General features: G+C 39.8%; 1 protein-coding gene across 1 annotated transcript in view; it reads right to left on the bottom strand.

Annotated features, from left to right (window-relative positions):
* Window positions 1–4302: 4302 nt before the first annotated feature.
* Lix1 (limb and CNS expressed 1) overlaps window positions 4303–18546 on the bottom strand; it is a 51181-nt gene continuing 36937 nt past the window's right edge. Inside the window, exons 4-6 of the mRNA XM_055616113.1 lie at window positions 17009–17104; window positions 7331–7408; window positions 4303–4716 (exon numbers count right to left, since the gene is read on the bottom strand). Of these exons, the coding sequence (XP_055472088.1) occupies window positions 4432–4716; window positions 7331–7408; window positions 17009–17104 (459 nt within the window). The 3' untranslated portion in view covers window positions 4303–4431. The remainder of the gene's footprint in view (window positions 4717–7330; window positions 7409–17008; window positions 17105–18546) is intronic.

Raw genomic sequence — 18546 nt, 5'->3', positions numbered from 1 at the left:
AAACATAATTCTTTCCCACAGAGAGCTGATGAATTCAAAAGCAGACTCATGACAAAAGCACCGTGATGATACTTGGTTCTTGGGCTGGAACTGAATGGGGTGACTCACTCAGATGGCTACCATCTTGTTGCATCAGGAAAGAACCATTGTGCGAATGGACCCAGAACCTAAGAAAGCAGATCCTGAGACATGAGCAATAAGACATATGTGTGTGCCTATCTGTGAAAGCCCATGTAATGAGAGATGTCAAATTCTGGTTTGTCTTTCTGATGGAAAAAGCCATCTTTTTTTGTTTGTTTTGTTTTCAGAAAATTGGTAGAAGAAACCATGATGAAATGAGGGGAGGGAGGGAATGGAGTGAATGGGGGGAAAAAGACAACCAATCTGGAAATGGGAAATTACCCCAGGCAGGTGTTTTAGTATGAGGCCCTATGCCTACTGCTGTTCCTTCTTCTACCTTTTGGATCTGGAGACCAAATCATGGCCCTTGAACGTGCTAGGCAAGTGCTCCACCACTGAGCTAAACCCCAACTGCTCAGCTTATCAGGATTATATTAGGTTTCATTAGGATCAACTTTTAGGTATTCTATAGCTAAGGAGTCTTGTCTGGGGAACTTGCAACCAATTCTGATCTTGCTCTTAAACACCTCCCTCCACATTACCCTCAGAGTCGAATTACTTTATTTACAAATGAACTTACGGAACACAATTCATGCTGAAGTTAGAGCCTGCTTGTAAATCCCAGTCTGGCATTTCCCACTGGGTACCAGTGTTCATTAGAAGTCAACAGCTATCAAAGTTCTGGTGGCTCACTTTGCCACCAGCTTTCTCTCAGACAAAAATGTGACCAAGGTTTACTTAGATTGAAAAAAGTGGGATTTACCATAAATTAACAAATGGAGGTTGTAATGGTTTGTTTCCTAGTAAGGTGGTAAAAATTAATACCAAACATTGATGCCAAGGTGCTCTTTCGAGAGAAAAATCATATCTCTCTGCCTCCTCTGCTTCTTTCTACCTTCCAGAAGGATTTTCTTCTGTATACCTTTACCTAAGAGGCTAGGGCTATACTGCTCAGTGAAGGATGTATTAAGTAATTTCAGGCTGTCGTATCAAAGACTGGAGTATGGTCAGAAGCATGAAAGGAAGGGGGAAATAACCTAGTACCCTCCTAAAATTTTCTCAGCATTTCTGCAATAATGCACAGGAGCTTATTGTTAAAAGAAGGATCTCAGGTGATTTTTATGTAGATGGTTCACATACAATATTTGAGAAGAGTCCACACATACCCTAAGACACACTCTGAATGGGATGAATTGTTTGATTATTTTGAGAAACACCTCAGAGATTGGATTTGTCTATGATAGCATTTCCAGGGATAATTAGGCAATTGGAGCTCTAGAGCTCTGACCTATTTAATGGATGAGTGCCTTGGTGTATTCATAATATGATGGGAGTTCATAGGATATGGACACTGGTTGGAGTAGGTCACTGAAAGCGTGTCTTTTGGGGTTGTATTTTGCCATGACATCTTGCCATATTCCTCTTCTCTGTTTCTTAGGGGTGTGTGTGTGTGTGTGTGTGTGTGTGTGTGTGTGTGTGTGTGTACACACTTTTCCTGTCTTAGTTCTGAGTTACAGAGAAAACATATCTAAGAAAAAGTTTCTACTCCTGTGTAGCCCAGAAAAGTTCCATATTTGGGTTTGGGTTCAAGATCAAGTGAGGTAGTTGGCTCTACATGTTAGGCAATATGCTTGAGTCAGTGATGACTACAGAAAACAAGTGGTAGCTGTCAACTCTGCTATACATTAAAACTGTCTGATAAAATATATATAATACTGATGTCTGGGCCATTCACCTAAAAAGTCTAATTTCATCAGCTTTGGAACAGTCTGAAAGATTTTTAAAGCTCTGTATGTATTTTACATTGCATAAACAAAAACACTGGAGAAGACAAAATAAATTCTATTACTCTGGAACCCTAGATGAAAACAATATCAATACTCTAGCCTGTTCCCTTCAAGTTTCAGCATGAAAGAAAGCTGTGAGCACCACAAAAACAGTGGTTGACAATATTTGGGTTACTGTAACCATAGTCAAAGATAAAGAAAACATTCATAGTCTGGCTTCTTTGGGCTCTGGCTACAAAGAAAGGCACTGCACAATAAAAATAAGAACTCTAAAACATCATGACAGTAGTTAATTACAACACCTTTTTTGGCTGAAAACATTTTTCTTAAAGAATTAGCAAAGTTATAAGCAACCTATTTGTTTGTCTTCAGACTGGGGTGATCAGATTCCCAGTGAAGAATGGACTTGATTCTCTTCCTTTGCTAAAAGTAGTTGATGTTAAAAGCAAAAGCACATGTGAACTGTAGCTTTAGGAAAAAAAAAAAAAAAAAAAAAAAAAAAAAAAAAAAAAAAAAAAAAGGTAGCCAAGTTCAGAATATTGAAAGAATAATGATTTTATTAAATCTAATATTCTGAGATAGTTGCCCGAGTTTAGTGGCTAGTTTGTCTTGGTTTGTTTTTCATAACAACATGGTGTATTTTGATTTTGTAAAAAGTAAACTATCTTTGCCTAAATAATACAATTTTTTATTTCAATGATGATAGTAATCTTAAAAATAAGGTCTATGAGCCGGGTGCAGTGATGCATGCCTGTAATCCTAACACTCTGGGAGGCAGAGGCAGGCAGATCTCTGTGAGTTCCAGGCCAGCCTGGTCTACAAAGAGAGTCTAGGACGGCCAAGGCTACAGAGAAACCCTGTCTCAAAAAACAAACAAACAAAAAAAGTCTATAGGTTAGATCTAAGATGTGAATTATAAGAATTATATGCATGCTTTTAAAAGTTATGAGCTCCAAACTAAGGGCCAATGATGCTCTGGGACAATCTATAAATTTTAGAGTGGGATCCATATATATTCTGAAATTGTTATACTTTTCTATGAGTTAGTCTGTGTTTTTTTTTTTCCCCCTGATTTTCAAGGAGTCCATAACAACAACAACCAGCTTTGGGGCTCCATGTTCTTAGAGACTCCCTCACTCTTATCCCTCACTCTCGTCCCTTCCTCTAGTCACTCTAGAGAAGTATTAAGAACAAGGCATGAGGCACAGTTCATTTTGTTCTTCACATATGCTTTTCTACACCAGTGTTACAGACGTGTGCGCTGCCAGGTTGGCACACTGTCATGGCTGAAGTTAATTTGCTATTAGATAGGGCCGGCCATGGCTATGACCTTTGTTACTTTTGCTGAAGCTTCTGGGAATATTCCAAGAAACAGGGCAGTTTTCATAACTTTCACTTCACAGATTCTGTACAGTGTCATAATTAAAAAATAGAAGGTGAGTTTGATGTTGAACCTGTTCTTGTATCTAATCAGTTATCATGTGTCTGAGGTGGACATTGCCAAAGGTTGTAAATACAGTAAAGGTATTGCATATATAGATCACAGCCAACGTATAGAAATGTACTAGATTTGAAATGATAAAGATATTGTGGAAAAAAAATTAAAGAGAAGTTTTTTCGCTTAAAAATTTATTCAACAAACAAAAAAATCCTAATTCCTTTTCAGGATTACAAACATCTAAAGTTTTCTTCTAGATGACATTTAGCCTCACCACAGCAAGTAATGTGATTTTTGTTAAAATAACATTTTAAAATGAGATCCATCTAACACACATAATTACCTTTTATGATATTGGAATAGGGCAGTTATGTGGCTTAATTTCCTCTTGTCTGAGAAATATGATATGTGATAATTTTTGTTAAAAAGCTAATTTCAAAATATATGATGAGAATACAGTTAATTTTCAGGAGGGGTCGAGAACTTGCTGCCTGTTGTATATATTTTTAAAAAATAATCTGGACTATTTATTTAATCTTAAGCATTTAAAAAATTGTTATCAGCCAGGAAGTAATGGCACATGTCTTTAATCCCAGCACTCAGAAAGCAAAGATAGGCAGATCTCTAAATTCAAGGCCAGACTGGTCTACAGAGCAAGTTTCAGGACAGCCAGGACTACACAGAGAAACCTTGTCATTAAAAAACAGAAGAAGAAGAAGAAAAAAGGTGTTAGCATGCTGCTTTCCTTAGTCCTGGCTGTTGTTTTCCTGGAGGCTGCTGTACTGGCTCATTGTCTGAAACAAAATTTAGCAAAGGCACATGTCAACTAGGCTTTAGATTGGGTCAATCCTGCATAATAAGCAGTTTTGTTGTCATTCTTTCATTCTGAAGTAGAACCACTAAAGACATACATGAAGTAGGAAGCTGGAGTCTGCACCAGTCAATCCTACCCTCCTGTTCTGTGAACGAAAAATGTAGGAGGAAGTACAGCCTTCAGGTAGTGACTATCATGCTAATGTCTCTGACAACCTCTGTCAAGGAGATTCCTGATATGAAAGTCCTCAGGAAACCTGAGACCTGCCCTTGCTAATGATAGCCACACAGAGCTGTGAGGCTCAGCTGGTCATCACTGGGTGAGGAAGGGTCAGGGTCATAGATTTGAGTCAGAGCCAAGCTCAAGATTTCTTTTTTTTCTTTGTAAAATCGTAGTTCTTGTCCTGCCTTCCTGGCTTCCTCCAGCTGCCCCAGGGCTTCACGTAGCTCTTGAGAGAGAATTCCTGGTGATTCACGCTCCTTCATGATCCAGTCCAGGGCCATGTGGCTGCGCATCTTTTCATCTAAAGAATATTGGGAATAATAGGAGATGACTTCCTAGAACCAAGAAACAAAAGTTCAGAGTGTCAATAAAAAGAAACACAGGTACATGTATGCAAGGTCTTCCATTCCTCTCCATTTGTCCTTCAAACAACTCGAACTTTTGAAATCTGAAACCTAATCCCACTGACATACCTCTGAAAAAGAAATAATGAACTAATCTGATCCTGCAAAGCCTGTTCCTCCAGGCTAAGTCAAAACATAACACTAGGAATGACAACAATGTTCACAAAATGAAGCTCTAGAAAATACAAGTTTGCCCTTGAAAATATATTCCTATAACAACTGATATAAATATGACTTAGTTTTTCACTGGACCCTTGGTCCCAGTACCATTGTCTTTAACAAAATAGAGAGAAGGAACTACACACACAAGTTGAAGTGGAATGAGGTTTGCACATACCTATTAAAGGAATAAGGAAGCATTCAGTCAAGGGGACTTTAAAATAAGATTTTGAAACCCAAGACATGACGACCCAGCTTTATGTGTTTTGTGGTTGGAACATAGTCCAGGAATTTGGTCTTATGGGGGGAATTTTGAGTGCTTATGATAAAATTCCAAGAAAAAAAAAAAGACAAGAGTCTTGTGACCTCAGTTTCTTAAAAAACAAAACAAAAACTCAAAGATTGTTCTTATAATGTATTTTCATGTTACTTCCAAGTATAATGAATAAGAGTGAGTTTACTTCATATTATTCATTACAACTGACTATTTATTACCTCTGGAAAAATATGTTTTTGATATGTGTGGTTTGTCTGCCATATGCAGCTTGCCCTTGTGATTGTACACTTTGCTCATGTGACTCTTTTCACCCCTCAGAGTAGAAATTGTGTGATGCTCTGAATAAAGTGGGCTATTGCAGGTGATTTTAGTCTACATCATTTATTGGCTTCATTCGCCCAGGTCTCACTATCTTTACACTGGTAAATGCTTTTTTAGTATAAGGAAGACAAATATCCAGATGGCTCATAATAAACACAGAAAGAACCTGAAAAATAGGGGATTATCATTATTGGTATTACAATGATACCTTTATAATATACAATTTCTTGCTTTTGCAAACAATTAAAAATTAACCACTCCTTTCAATTCTTCAGTGAAAAAATATCAATTCATCATGCTGTCATACATATGTTTGATCATGGAAAATGGATGCATTGCTTATTTTTATTTTCAAGAACATATGGTATTTATTTATGACCTTAACAAATTAAAAACAATCATGGAGAAGTGTTTATAACCAATCCGACAAATTTCAAAGGACTTTCATAAAATCAAAGGAAAGAAAAAAAAAATAGCCAAAGCCATACTCAGCTACTCATTTCTTTTCCGTTTTTGATATTTTAAGAGCCAGATTTTCTAAGCAACTAAAAACTACTGGGACTGTAGTGCCTCTACCCTCATCTTGCATCAGACTATCAGAGGCTTACTTTTTCATACAAATGCTAATTAGGAAATTCTCAAAAATAAACTATTGTCCTTCAAGTGCTAATGATGAGTAGAGAAAGGATACATCTCAGAGGACAACAGGAGAAAAGCATTGAACACTCAGGACAGAGTTTACATTTGGTATTAAGAGAAAGAAGGGTTCCTGTTGTAAGTAATGAAGAAATATTGAGAGCTTGCCTCTGGAAAACAAAGAGGAACCTCCTAAGCCAAAAAATAAGATGACTAAATTTGAGCATGTCCAACTTCATGATCCTTTCTCTGCTTCTGAGGAATTTTTGGTAGTTAAGAAATAACCTTTTGCAGTGACAATTCTGCCTGTGTTTAGTGAGGAGGCTTTGTAAGCAGCTCATCCTCTTTTTCTTTCTGTACTGGAGAGTGCAAGAGTGTAGAGATCCAACAATGTCTTAATGGTTGCTTCATTCTGTATTCAGTATCATGGGTGTTCAGATCAACCCTATGCAAAATCGACATTCTAAGTGTGCAGTTTCCAACTAGATATTTCTTCACTTGCCCCTGCTCTTACTCAATAGGTAAATATACATTTAAAACAAAGTAATGAATAAATAAAAGAGGTTTCAGTTGGTATGCCTAGTTCATGATACCCCCAAAGACCACCAGGAATTGACTCCTCTGCAAAACACATGAGAGTTTATTGGATATAAGCTTGAGCCTGGGTTGGAAAACTTCCTGTAGAAGCAGGAGATGAATGCTGCTGAGCTGTCTAGGGTAAAAAAGGTTTTTAAAGGGAAAAGCTGCAAGCAGGGAGTTACATGAATTGGTGTTACATGATTGGGTAAGGGAAATGGACTTTTGAAATGATTGGTTTACTTTAGGCGCCAAGTCCATAAACAGTTCTGGCCTGGCCATCTGGGCCGGTTTCCTAGCAACTGTATCTCTAGTGGGCAGGAAAAGAATGCAGTTAAACTGGTTCCTCCCTGCAGGTGGCCCGACATGTCTCCACCTGGCTGGCCTTCAGTCAGGGTTGTGCTTTAAATTTTAAACCAATACCCACAAAAACTAATTTTTAATTCTTTAGTCTCTCACGGTCAATATGTGTAAAATATACATAAAAGAATCTGAATAAAAGAAGCCTCTTCAAAGTTTGATAAGCTTCCTACGTTGTCCTCTACACACTAACCTGTCTCAACTGGAAAGTCTCACCTGTCGAGAGCACTTTGTTTCACGGAGGGCTTTCAGGCTTCCATTCCAGTGTAGTAGTTGGAAAATGGTCATCAGTTCCTACAAAACCCAAACATCTGTCATTGATCTTAAAGCAGAAGTGCATGCATGATATATGATACTGTCAGAAACTTTGGGACTTTCCAAAGAACAGAACCCCAAGACCCCTAAAGCAGAGCCTCCATTTCCTTGTTTTGTTCTATTTTCAATGTAAAATTACTAAATGATTGGCAATTATCTTTCAACACTAAAAATGTACACATTAAAATAATTGTATACACCAGTTACTTAAGTATGTCAGAACATAGAAAAACCAACATACAAAGCTATACATAAATTATATCACTTTTAATAGAGTCTGAAACCATTTTAATGTTCATTTTTAGAGAAAAATCAAAGTATGATATGTCCATATTACTGAACACTGTAAGCATGATGGATGTAAAGACTTTCTAAGCTGTAATTCAAAGAACTCTATGGTGTATTTTTAAAATAAGAAAACAGCACTTAACAATGTGTACTTTGTGTTTTATTTTAAAAGAATAGAAGATCCCTATACACACATTTGCTTGCAAATGCCTGGAAGAGTTCTTAAAAGATGTAAAACGAACTTGGTACTAGAGAGTCTGGGGGCATCACTTGGCAGCAGAGCATGTATTTAGTATGCATGAGACTCAACTATGGGTCTCCAGAACCAAAACAATAAACAAAATTGATCTGGTAACATGGCTGACGTGAAAGAAAAAAAGTAGGAGGCATTCTTTCCAGTGTTCTGGAGAAAAGGTTTTGGGTTTCATGTGACTAAGTGACATTAAAGAAAACAACTAAAATTTAAAATTTTTAAACTGAAAAGAAATATGCCTATATTGCTAAGTAAAGTAACTTATACGAGTCTATTTGCTTTGGACCAAGCTCCTTTCAGTATTTGACCTAAAATGGACTAAACCAAAATAGACTCAGCCATGTTAAAGTCCCATGTTAACAAGCTGAAATATATCATTATTTACTGATTTATTTTTATCAAAAAATGGGGGTTGAAGGTGAGGGAGGAAGCGAGGGAGGGAGAAAGAAAGTAAGGGGGGAGGGGAGAAGGGAGAGGAGAGAAATAATTTTAGCCAGCATAAGAAGAGAAGAGGTAAGCCCCTCTGCTTTAAGAATGCCTTAAAAGCCGGGCATGGTAATCCCAGCACTCAGTGAGGCAGAGGCAGGTGAATCTCTGTGAGTTCAAGGCCAGCCTGGTCTACAAAAGCAAGTCCAGGAGAGCCAAGGATACAAAGAGAAACCCTGTCTCTATAAAACAATAAACAGAACCAAGAATGTCTTAAAATATAGGCGATGTGGTAGTAGTCACCTTAAAACAAATGAAAGGTTCTACATTCAGTGTTTTTAGCCACAACACTTCCCTGCCTGATGTCAAGGTGAGCAGAGGACCAGCAGGCTGCACATTTCCTAATGTAGTCACAGCTGGCAGTTTTCTACTGAAATTATCTGTTTCACTTATTCAGGGATTTTATTTTTGTTCTTGCTTTTGGTTTTTTTTTGTGTTTTGTTTTTTAAAATTAGACATTGATTATGGATCAATATTGTAAACCACAACCATACAGTCATTGGAAAATAACCTCATGTAATTAACAAACTTTCTGCTTTTGGAAATAGTTATGAAATCTTAGCATCTAGACAGATGTCCTATTGATTGTGCATAACAGTCTTTTACAGATTGTCTTTACTTCTCTTTGCTCAAAAACATGTTTTTCTTCTTCACAAAGGTCAGTTGCAGGCATGTTAAAATTATCTGGTGCATTTTAGAACTGTAGAATTACCAGAAGCTTCAGCAGCACAAGCCTCAGCTTTAAAGCTGCTATTGTAGGTTAGTGCTACTGCTTTTCACTCTGAGATCCAGATCATTGTCTTTACTCCACCATACAATGAGTACCCCAGGAGATACTGAGCTTGAAGTGAAAGCAGAACCATTTGTTTCCATCAATTAAATACAACACAAATATAAACCAAGTTGCTTCTTCCACTCCAAACAAAGGCCCCACCGTCCAGTGTCCCAAGTCAAATGTCAAGAGACATGCCTGTTACAGCCCCCTTCTCCCTGGTCCCAGACTTCACTCCTGCACAGTACCATATTAGTATAAAAAAGTCATATCACTTCAACAGACTACCAAATCTTGCCTAATAGGGCTTTTACCACTGTGCCCATCAGTCCATTTATCAGAGTATCCTCAGTTGCTTAGGAGAGTAAACTTTTGCTACCTTCCCTAGTGCTCCCTCAAACCCATTCATGAAACACTTTGTAGCCACAAAAATGAGCGTGAATTCTCTATGCTCTGTCTTGTAATAGAAGGCCAATATTTGAAGGGTTTTTTTTTTATTTCACATAAAAATCTACTTGAATTTTGCACTCATTTGTTTGTTGTGTACGTGTACATGTAAGTGGATGTGTACATGAATATGAATGAGGCCAGAGGTCGACAGTGAGTATCCTCCTCGGTTGCTCACCATCTTATTTTTTGAGAAAAAGTCTCACTGAAGTTGGAGCTCACTGATTCGGTTAGACTGCCCAGCCCTACGTATCTCCCTGTCTTCATCTTTGTAATGCTGAGACTACTATGAGCCACTATGCCTGGATTCTTATGTCAACACTAGGAGTAGAATTAAAGTCGTCTTGTCTGTATGTAAGAACTTTAGCCTGAGCTATCTCTACAGCCCCAAACTTATTTTTTTTAATGAAGAAAAAAAAATATTACTCTGCTTCTTCAGTTGACCCCCCCCCCACCTACCCCAAATCTGCAGCTGGTTTTATATTTAATTTTTTTCAGTTCTGGAGATCAGACTCAAGACCTTGCACATGCTTGTCAATCCCCTACCACTGATCTATACTCATAGTCCCTATGTAAATTTGGCCACCAAAATAAAGAGGCTGGACATGTGTTGCGGGTTCTAGTACTCATCCTAACATTGCCCTAAAGTGACCCTGTCAGAGAAACAACTTATTGTTAATACAGCTTATTGTTAAAACTGTCACAGAGAGAGGATCTCTGACAGTTTTTGCTGTTGGTTTTACTCTTCTTTCTTCAGGATCTTCTGAGACCACATTCTCATCACTGTACCAACATCTGCTTCTTGTAGCTGCACTGTTGGCATTTTACCTGGAGAATTCCCCAGTACTTTAGCATCCATGTTTATGCTATGAACAGAGCCAGACTTCTTTCCATGCCCCTTGGCCACCTTCATCTCTCAAAGGCTTGAGCTGTTCTTGCCTCTGGGAGGAATGTCATTCATCTCCCTACTGCTCTGATTTGTCTAAAAAGTACTTCCTCCTGAGTGTGGCTCTGGTTCTTTTATTTTCTTTCTCTCTTTCTCTCTCTCTTTCTTTCTTTCTTTCTTTCTTTCTTTCTTTCTTTCTCTCTCTCTCTCTCTCTCTCTCTCTTTCTTTCTCTCTTTCTTTCTTTCTTTCTTTCTTTCTTTCTTTCTTTCTTTCTTTCTCTCTCTCTCTCCCTCTTTCTTTCATCATTTACAGCCTCCTCCCTCCTCTCCTCACAGTCCCACCTTCATGACCCTCCCCCACACCCCCTCTCCTTCTCAGAGAAAGGAAAGCCCCCAAGGGGTATCAACCCACTCTGACATCTCAAGTTGCAGCAGGAATTCAACTCAAAATGACTCTGAGATTCCATCTTATACCCATCAGAAAGGCTAAGATCAAAAACTCAAATGACAGTACATGCTGGAGAGGATATGGAGCAAGGGGAACCCTCCTCCATTGCTGGTGGGAATACAAACTTGTACAACTACTGTGGTAATCAATCTGAAGATTTCTCAGAAAACTGGGAATAGAACTACCTCAAGATACAGCTATACCACTCCTGGGCAAATACCCAAAGACACTCCACCAAACCACAACTAAGTTCATAGCAATTTTATTTGTAATAACTAAAATCTGGAAACAACCTAGATGTCCCTCAACTGAAGAACAGATAAAGAAAATGTAGTACATTTACACAATAGAATACTAGTTAGCTATTAGAAACAAAGACATCATGCAGTTTTCAGGCAAATGGATAGAAAGATCACCCTGAGTGAGGTAACCCAGACCCAGAAAGATGGGTATGGTAGGCATTCACTTATAAGTAGATATTAGCCATAAAGTACAGGATAATCATGCTACAATCTACAGACCCAAAGAAGTCAATTGAATCTCCCCCAGAAGAGGAAATAAAATAGACATCTGAAATAGAGGGAGGGAGAGAATTGGGTGGAAAAAGGGAGGGTAACAGGGTTAGAAATCAGGTGTGGGGATAGTCATAGGTGGGAGAGGTAAAGGGTGGGGAGGACTGGGAATGAAAATCGGTGGTAGCAGTGGTAGTAGGAGCAACCTCTGGGATAGGGGAAGCTCCAGGGAGTCTATGGGGTTGACCCTAGTTGAGACTCCTAGCAGCGGGATAGGTTAAGGAGCCTGGAGTTGCCACCTCCTGTAGCCAGGTGGGACTTCCAGTGGAGGGAGAGGGACAACAACCCACCCATAAAACTTTTGACCCAAAATTTGTCTTGCCTATAAGAAGTGTAGGTGTAAAGATGGAGCAGAGATTGAGGTAATGGCAAACCAATGACTGGCCCAACTTGGGATCCACCCAATGGGAGAGAGACAACCCCTGCCACTATTAATGATATTATTATTAGTATTAGTGTATTAGTGTTTAGGCACCCTGCTTCTGGGTTGCCTATTAACCTATGATGTGTCACCTGCCAGGTAGACTCACCTGGCAGGCGTGGTTCAGCTATGCAAGCTATACATGGACCCGCCTCTTAGCTCTCTCTCTTGAACTTGCTCTCTCCTACTCTCTCCCCTTTCTTGGTCAGAGCATCCCCTTCCCTCCCCCTATCATGTCTTTCTCTCTCTCCATCTCTATCCTATAAACCTCTTTCATATAATAACTGTTGTGCACATCATTACTTCAGCTCTTACTGAAAGGGAAAGTGACCTCCTTCTCATCATGCATTCTGTCCTGGTCTAGCTTTTGTCCTGCTGTGTAGAAACATGTGTATAAGGGTGACCTAATTATCTACACATACTTCCTGTCCCTATAAATACTTCTTTATTTCCTCTCATAAGACCAAATTCTCTTCTGTTGTTTTGTTTGCTGTTTTGTTGTTTTTTTTTCCCCCAAGACAAGACATCACTAGGTAACTCTCGCTGTCCTGAAACTCACTTATGTAGGCCAGGATTGCCTACCTCTTCCTCTGGAGTTCTGGGATTAAAGGCATCTTTACAACTTCCTGAGTTTCCAAATTGGTGCTTAGTGCATTGCATCCATGCTGAGTTTGACAACGGGAAATCCATGCCACACTGCAGAAGAGTTCTGTAAAGAATGTTTTCTAGTTTCTGGGATTCCCAGTGCCTGGTTTTCACCCTGGCTTTGTCTCTGATCAAACCCTGACCTGGATAGGAACTTTGAGTCAGTCTACTCTGTAAGAGCCTGTTCTGCTCTTATATTGTGAAGTCTGATTAGGCTGATTAGGCTAGGCAAACTGGCTGGATTAAAAGGAAAGTAAGAAGCTAGCTCATTAGGGTGAGGTTATGTATGGCAAGATTTAAACTGGGTTGGTGGGGGATTCATGAACGTTCTGGGTCTTTTTAAAATTGGTGCTTTGTGCCAGGCATTGTAGCACACATTCAACTCCAATACTGGCAGCAGAGGCAGATCTCTGTGGGTTCAAGGCAAGCCTGGATTACCTACTAACACCTGGTCTCAAAAAAAAAAAAAAAAAAAAGAAGAAAGAAAGAAAAGAAAAGAAAAAGAAAAATGTTTTTTGCTGTTGTTGGGGTTATTTGGTATTTTGTTTATTAGGATGCCTTTTTGCTTTCATTTTGACCTTAATATATATTATAGTGTAATGTTTGTGCCAAGACAGATGTATCACTTGCCTCTCTTTTCTGGATCTGTGTCAGCAACAAGCCTGGCTTCTGTAGCCCCAGAGGCGCTGCCCTTCATTCAATACTCAGTTTGATCATTTCTGAGCAAAGGTCCTTGCATTTTTATTTTGCACTGGGCCCCAGAAATTATATAACTGGTTTTGATCAGCGAAGTCAATTGTAAACTGAATGGTGAGTAAAGCCTGTGTTTTGTTTGCTCTACAGGGAAATCATGGCAGTTGCTACGCTCCATCCACAGCTCACAGCTCCCTGTTTTACTTTGTCATTCATTCCCTTTAATCCTACATCAACTGGGCCCTGTGCTGGAAACTGCCTGCCTGGTTTCCCCTATTAGAGACAATGGCCTTTCAGCCACTTGGAGTGGGAGAACAGGCTCTTTGCTTCTTCTGGAAGTTTGGGAAACTGGCTTGGTTCTGTGATTCATCAGAAATAAGAAAAACAAACACTGTAAATGGAGAACTTGGAAAACAGGTGGGCACCGTCTCCCCACCCAAGAGAATGAGTTTAAGAGGAAATTTGTTTATGGGACGAGGCTTTAAAAGGCGACCTGGAGAATTTAGCACAGATGTAAATAAACAACTCTTCCTTGGATTGCATTAGTCTTCAGAATAAATATATTAACCAGCTTCAGTCAACTTCTGCCTAGAATCTGACCTTGACAAGACCCAGCGCCTGCTGGTTGCTGCTCCTGTCCCTCCCCCTAACATAGCAGGCAGTTTTCTCTCAGGCCAGCCTACCTCCTTAAGGGCAGCCCCATCCCTCCCAAGAAGAGAAGGTAAGCAGAAGCCTATTGGATTCCTCAGCGCAGAAGGACCAACCCATTGAAAATCCCAGGGCAGTCAGAAGACACCAGCTTTGTTTTTCTATGCTACAATCATCCGTTCCTCTGTAACAACCCCTGCTCCAGGAGGAGGCAGTGATTTGCGCCTCTGCAGAAATAGCCCAAGTCTGTATTCACTTCCCTTTATATGTGGACACAAGCTGACACATCTGCCCAGACCCCATGGAACTTGTTAGGCCACAGCAAGTGGGTGGAAGAAAAGCATGGCTCCCTGGGTCCTCCCTCCTGACCTGAGGATTTGGGTTTTCCCTGTCTTCTATCTTTCCCTTTGTCCTTGCCCTAGCTTTCTTTATGAAGCATTTCCAGAGTGTGATTTAAGTAATTATTTATCCTTAAATGCCTTCTTACAGATTGCATAGAAAGCAGACCAGCAAGACAGGGGTTAAAGTGTCACTGAGAGTGTACTGAGTGTGCCTTGCATAGTGCTTGAAAGGAGTTTTAAGGAAAAAATAATTTTGCCTCACCAGCTTTGGCAGACTAAGCCAGCCGTGCTCAAAAACCATTATTTTTTTTCAATTGCTGCTAAATCACATACAACTTTGTAAGTGGCAGTATTTATTTTACAACTTAAGAAAAGTTCCTTGAAGGAGCAAGCTAAATGACTTCCCCGGTTATGAGAAAAGCTGTTCTGGTTGCTCTATAAATGTCGAGGTCTTTTGGCTCTATAAAGTGGCACTATTCTTTTTCCTTCGCAGACAAGAAAACCGAGTTTCAGAATGGACGAGCTCAGATGCAAACGCACCCACATATAGATCTGTATGGTTTCAAATCCATGCTTTTTCTCTTCTGCCATTCTTTTTCCTGTTATTTTCTATGTCTGGGATTAGGTTGTAGGGGAGCATTTTAGACCCTTTACAGTCTCCCCTTTTATTGCAAGGAAGGAGACATGAAGCATTTGATGTGTAAAGATATCGGGGGGGGGGATCCATCCATTAAATAGCCTCTGGCGGTTCACCTAACACAATCTTTCAGAGTCATCCTTAACTTTCATGAAGTGTTTACCATATGCAGGCTGTTCTAGACTCTTCTCATTATGTCCTATTTCACCTTCATCCCGGCACAGCACTTTAAGGTAGTACCGCTATTTCCTCAGATTTATACACAAGCGAAGAAACAGATTTCGAGATAAGGAACAGAGTAAGACTAAAACGAACCAGGCCATCCCACATGTCCTCACCCACTCATGAGAAAAGTGGGTGGCTTTGGGCCCCCGTTGCAACACAATGACTAAATTTTATCATGATAAACACCTTTCCCATAAAAGTTTGCAGGTCTAATTACTTCTTGAAATCAAACCTAAGAAAATAGAAGTACTGGGGGTAAGGCTCTATTACGTATTAATTTTGGCTAATAGTCTCTGTTGTTGGATATATGCATTCATTCAAGCTTAGCTGTTTAGAGAGGCATATATTTCCTGCCAAATCACTACTGAACTTTCATCTGCCTAGACCAGTATATAAAAATCAGATGTGTGAGAAAAGGAAAGAGATTCCCTTGCATGAGTCTGAAGCCTGGAGCTCAGCCATTTGTTAAGTGAAGATAATCTTCCTTGGATAATAACAAGTGGGGAAAAACAACTACTTTACTGGCTGTTATAAGGGTAGTAATAATAATAATTGTCAGATGCTCATTATTATGCCCCCCAAAATATCAAATAAGAATTACATACTAATAATGTTATTGATGTAATTTTTCATTTTATAAATATAGGTACAATAAGGTAACTTTAGTTAGAAAAAATTGGTAAGCCCAAAAATGTATATCATCTAACCTGGTGAACCTCATAGCCCAGAAGAGTGTACCTCAACATGCTCAAAACACATGCATTGGCTTGCAGTTAGGCAAAGTTTATAATAAAGTGTTAAATATCGTCCGTGATTTATTGAGCACTACACTGAAGAGACAAGGAGCGGTGTTGTCTTCATGCCAACATAGAAGTGGGAAATCATAAACTGAGGATTGTGCGTGCTAAGCGACAGAGTTTCTCAGCTGTTGCTGCTTGACAGATGCGGGTGACATGTTGCTAATGTTGGTTTCCCTGATAGGAGGACGCGGCACATCTTGCTCAATGTCAGAACTCAAGTAATACTTTTGAAAATACTCCTATGGAAATCCTTCTCTGTGACTTCTGGAAATTAGAAAGAGATCATCACAGCAATATTTTTAATTGTTTTCTTTTGTTTAAAGGAGGTCTTAGTCCTGAAGAGCTGGCAATGTGCTACTGGGTTGTAAAACAGGCGTTATTCACCTGTTTCTAAGAGATGTAAAGTAACAGATGGCGTATGTAGGTCTATGGTTTTAAACAGCTGTATCTTTTCTCCTGTGCCATTCTCTTTTCCCCCATTTTGTCTTCTATGGTTTGGGTTAGTTTTGTTTTGAAAAAAATATATAGATTCTTTACATTTCTCTTTTTCTGTTGTAAGAGAGAGGCTCTGAAGTTTTTAGGCAGAGAACTTCATGACTGATATTTGATTTGGGTTAGTGAATGTGGATAAGATGCACTCACCAAGCTGGATTCTAAAAGGGTAAAAAAAAAAAAAAAAAAAAAAAAAAATTAAAGCAGATTGTTGAAACAGAAGATATTAGTGCTAAGGATAAGATTTGCATGTTTTGGGGCTGGAGAAATGGCTCAGTCGCTGGGTGTGTGTCCTAAAATTCCAGCTCCAGGGAGATTTGATGCTCTGCCCTCCACAGGCACCGAGCTTACGTGTACACACACACACACAGACACACACACACACACACACACACACACAGACACACACACATTATTGAAAGTAAATAAATAAATAAATAAATAAACAAACAAAGTGAAAAGAACTGCATCTCCCAAGCTTCTGCATTGGATCATCAAACAAACGAGCAGCCCGGGATGAGGCACCTGGAATTCCAGCATCGTCTTGCCCAGGTTTGATTCCAGCATGTAGTGATAGGCTCCCACGCTTGTGCTGGGGTCATCCGCGTCATCTAGAGTGCCCTTGGGAAGGAAGGCAAGCAAAGACACCATCACCAATAATCCCTTCCCTTCTTTGAATCACTCAGACCTGACCCGGTTGATGTTAACGGTGCTGATATACAGTTGCGCTTAGGTAAGATACTTAATCTCACCATGACTCAAGTAAAGAATGTCTCATAATCAGCTTGAGTGTGGCTTTTGCCACGTTAAGATGGTAGCGCATTGTGTAACTGCTGGTAGAATGATAAACCCAAAGCAGGAATTCCTATATTTTTAAAGCCTTTCTTGAAAGTGGTCTATTAATACTTGTGTGTCTGCTCTCCACAACTGAAATTTTGCAACATTGACCTCACCCTGATTTCAGTGATAACCAGGCAAGACTGTATAATAGAAATTGAAACAACTATGCAGTTGTGCGACCCGGGCCTTTCTTCCCGCCATGGCTCTTAAAGGGAAGCAAGCGTTCATAATAAGCTGCTGTTGGCAATATGGGTGTTGGTTTATATACTTTACTCCCAGACCACTTAATCTTTAAGAAGCAGCGTAGGTGACGGGTAGAAATGAAATCCCCTTTCAGCTTGGTTGTAGGAAACAGTGCTAGGCAGCACACACAAGCTCTGGAGTGGCCTTCAGGCCTCCTTCAGTATCCCTCGGCCTCGGAGTCCCAGGATGGTAGGCAATAGCCACGTTGTGAGACTGAACAAACAGCTGTCAGCATCAGACAGCAGCAAATGTATAGCTTTGAATGCCATAACACTAACACACGGATCCTGAAATATTTATGTTGGCCTTTTACATATCCTAGGGGAAATCCATCCAGAAGCCTGCAAGCCATATATATTCTCTCTCTTTAGAAATTTCCATGAAAAATGATAAATTACATTTACATTGAGAGCCCTTTCCTGCTCCTAAGTAAATTCCACATGTATATAAATCAGGCATTATTTTCCTAACTTCTCTTCCTCAAAGGCACTTGAAATTTACAGGGCCAGAAAAAATAAAGGCTTCCTTTTATCTTCAAACCAGATAGAGTACAGAACTCCCCACTTTCTCCTAGCCAGGCTACAAGCCCTACTGTCCTGCTGCCCATCTCTTCTCTAAGTGATAAGAGCATTTATAAAGGGGAAGGGTCCGCAACAGTCTGATCATCTTCTTCAGCAGCAGCTGCTCTGTAAAGACAAAGCCTGTCCGTTCAGCTCAGGGGGCAAAAAGAGGGGGGCGCACAATAGCCAATAATCCCAGCACGCAGGAGGCAGAAGCAGGTGGATTTCTGTGCGTTCAAGGCCAACCTAGTCTATAGTGAGCTCCAGGACAGCCAGACTACTTAGCAAGACCCTGTCTCAGAGAGAGAGAGAGAAAGAGAGAGAGAGAGAAAGCGGTAGAGGAAGGCAGAGGGGGAGAGGAACAGAAGAAAAGTGACAAAGTTTGCTCTTCTCTGATTCAAACTCCTGCCCTTGAGCACA

The sequence above is a fragment of the Psammomys obesus genome, unplaced genomic scaffold, assembly GCF_907164565.1.
Source record: "Psammomys obesus unplaced genomic scaffold, mPsaObe1.curated_primary_1811, whole genome shotgun sequence".
In the NCBI taxonomy this organism is placed as follows: domain Eukaryota; kingdom Metazoa; phylum Chordata; class Mammalia; order Rodentia; family Muridae; genus Psammomys; species Psammomys obesus.
This window is presented reverse-complemented; position numbering and strand designations above follow the sequence as displayed.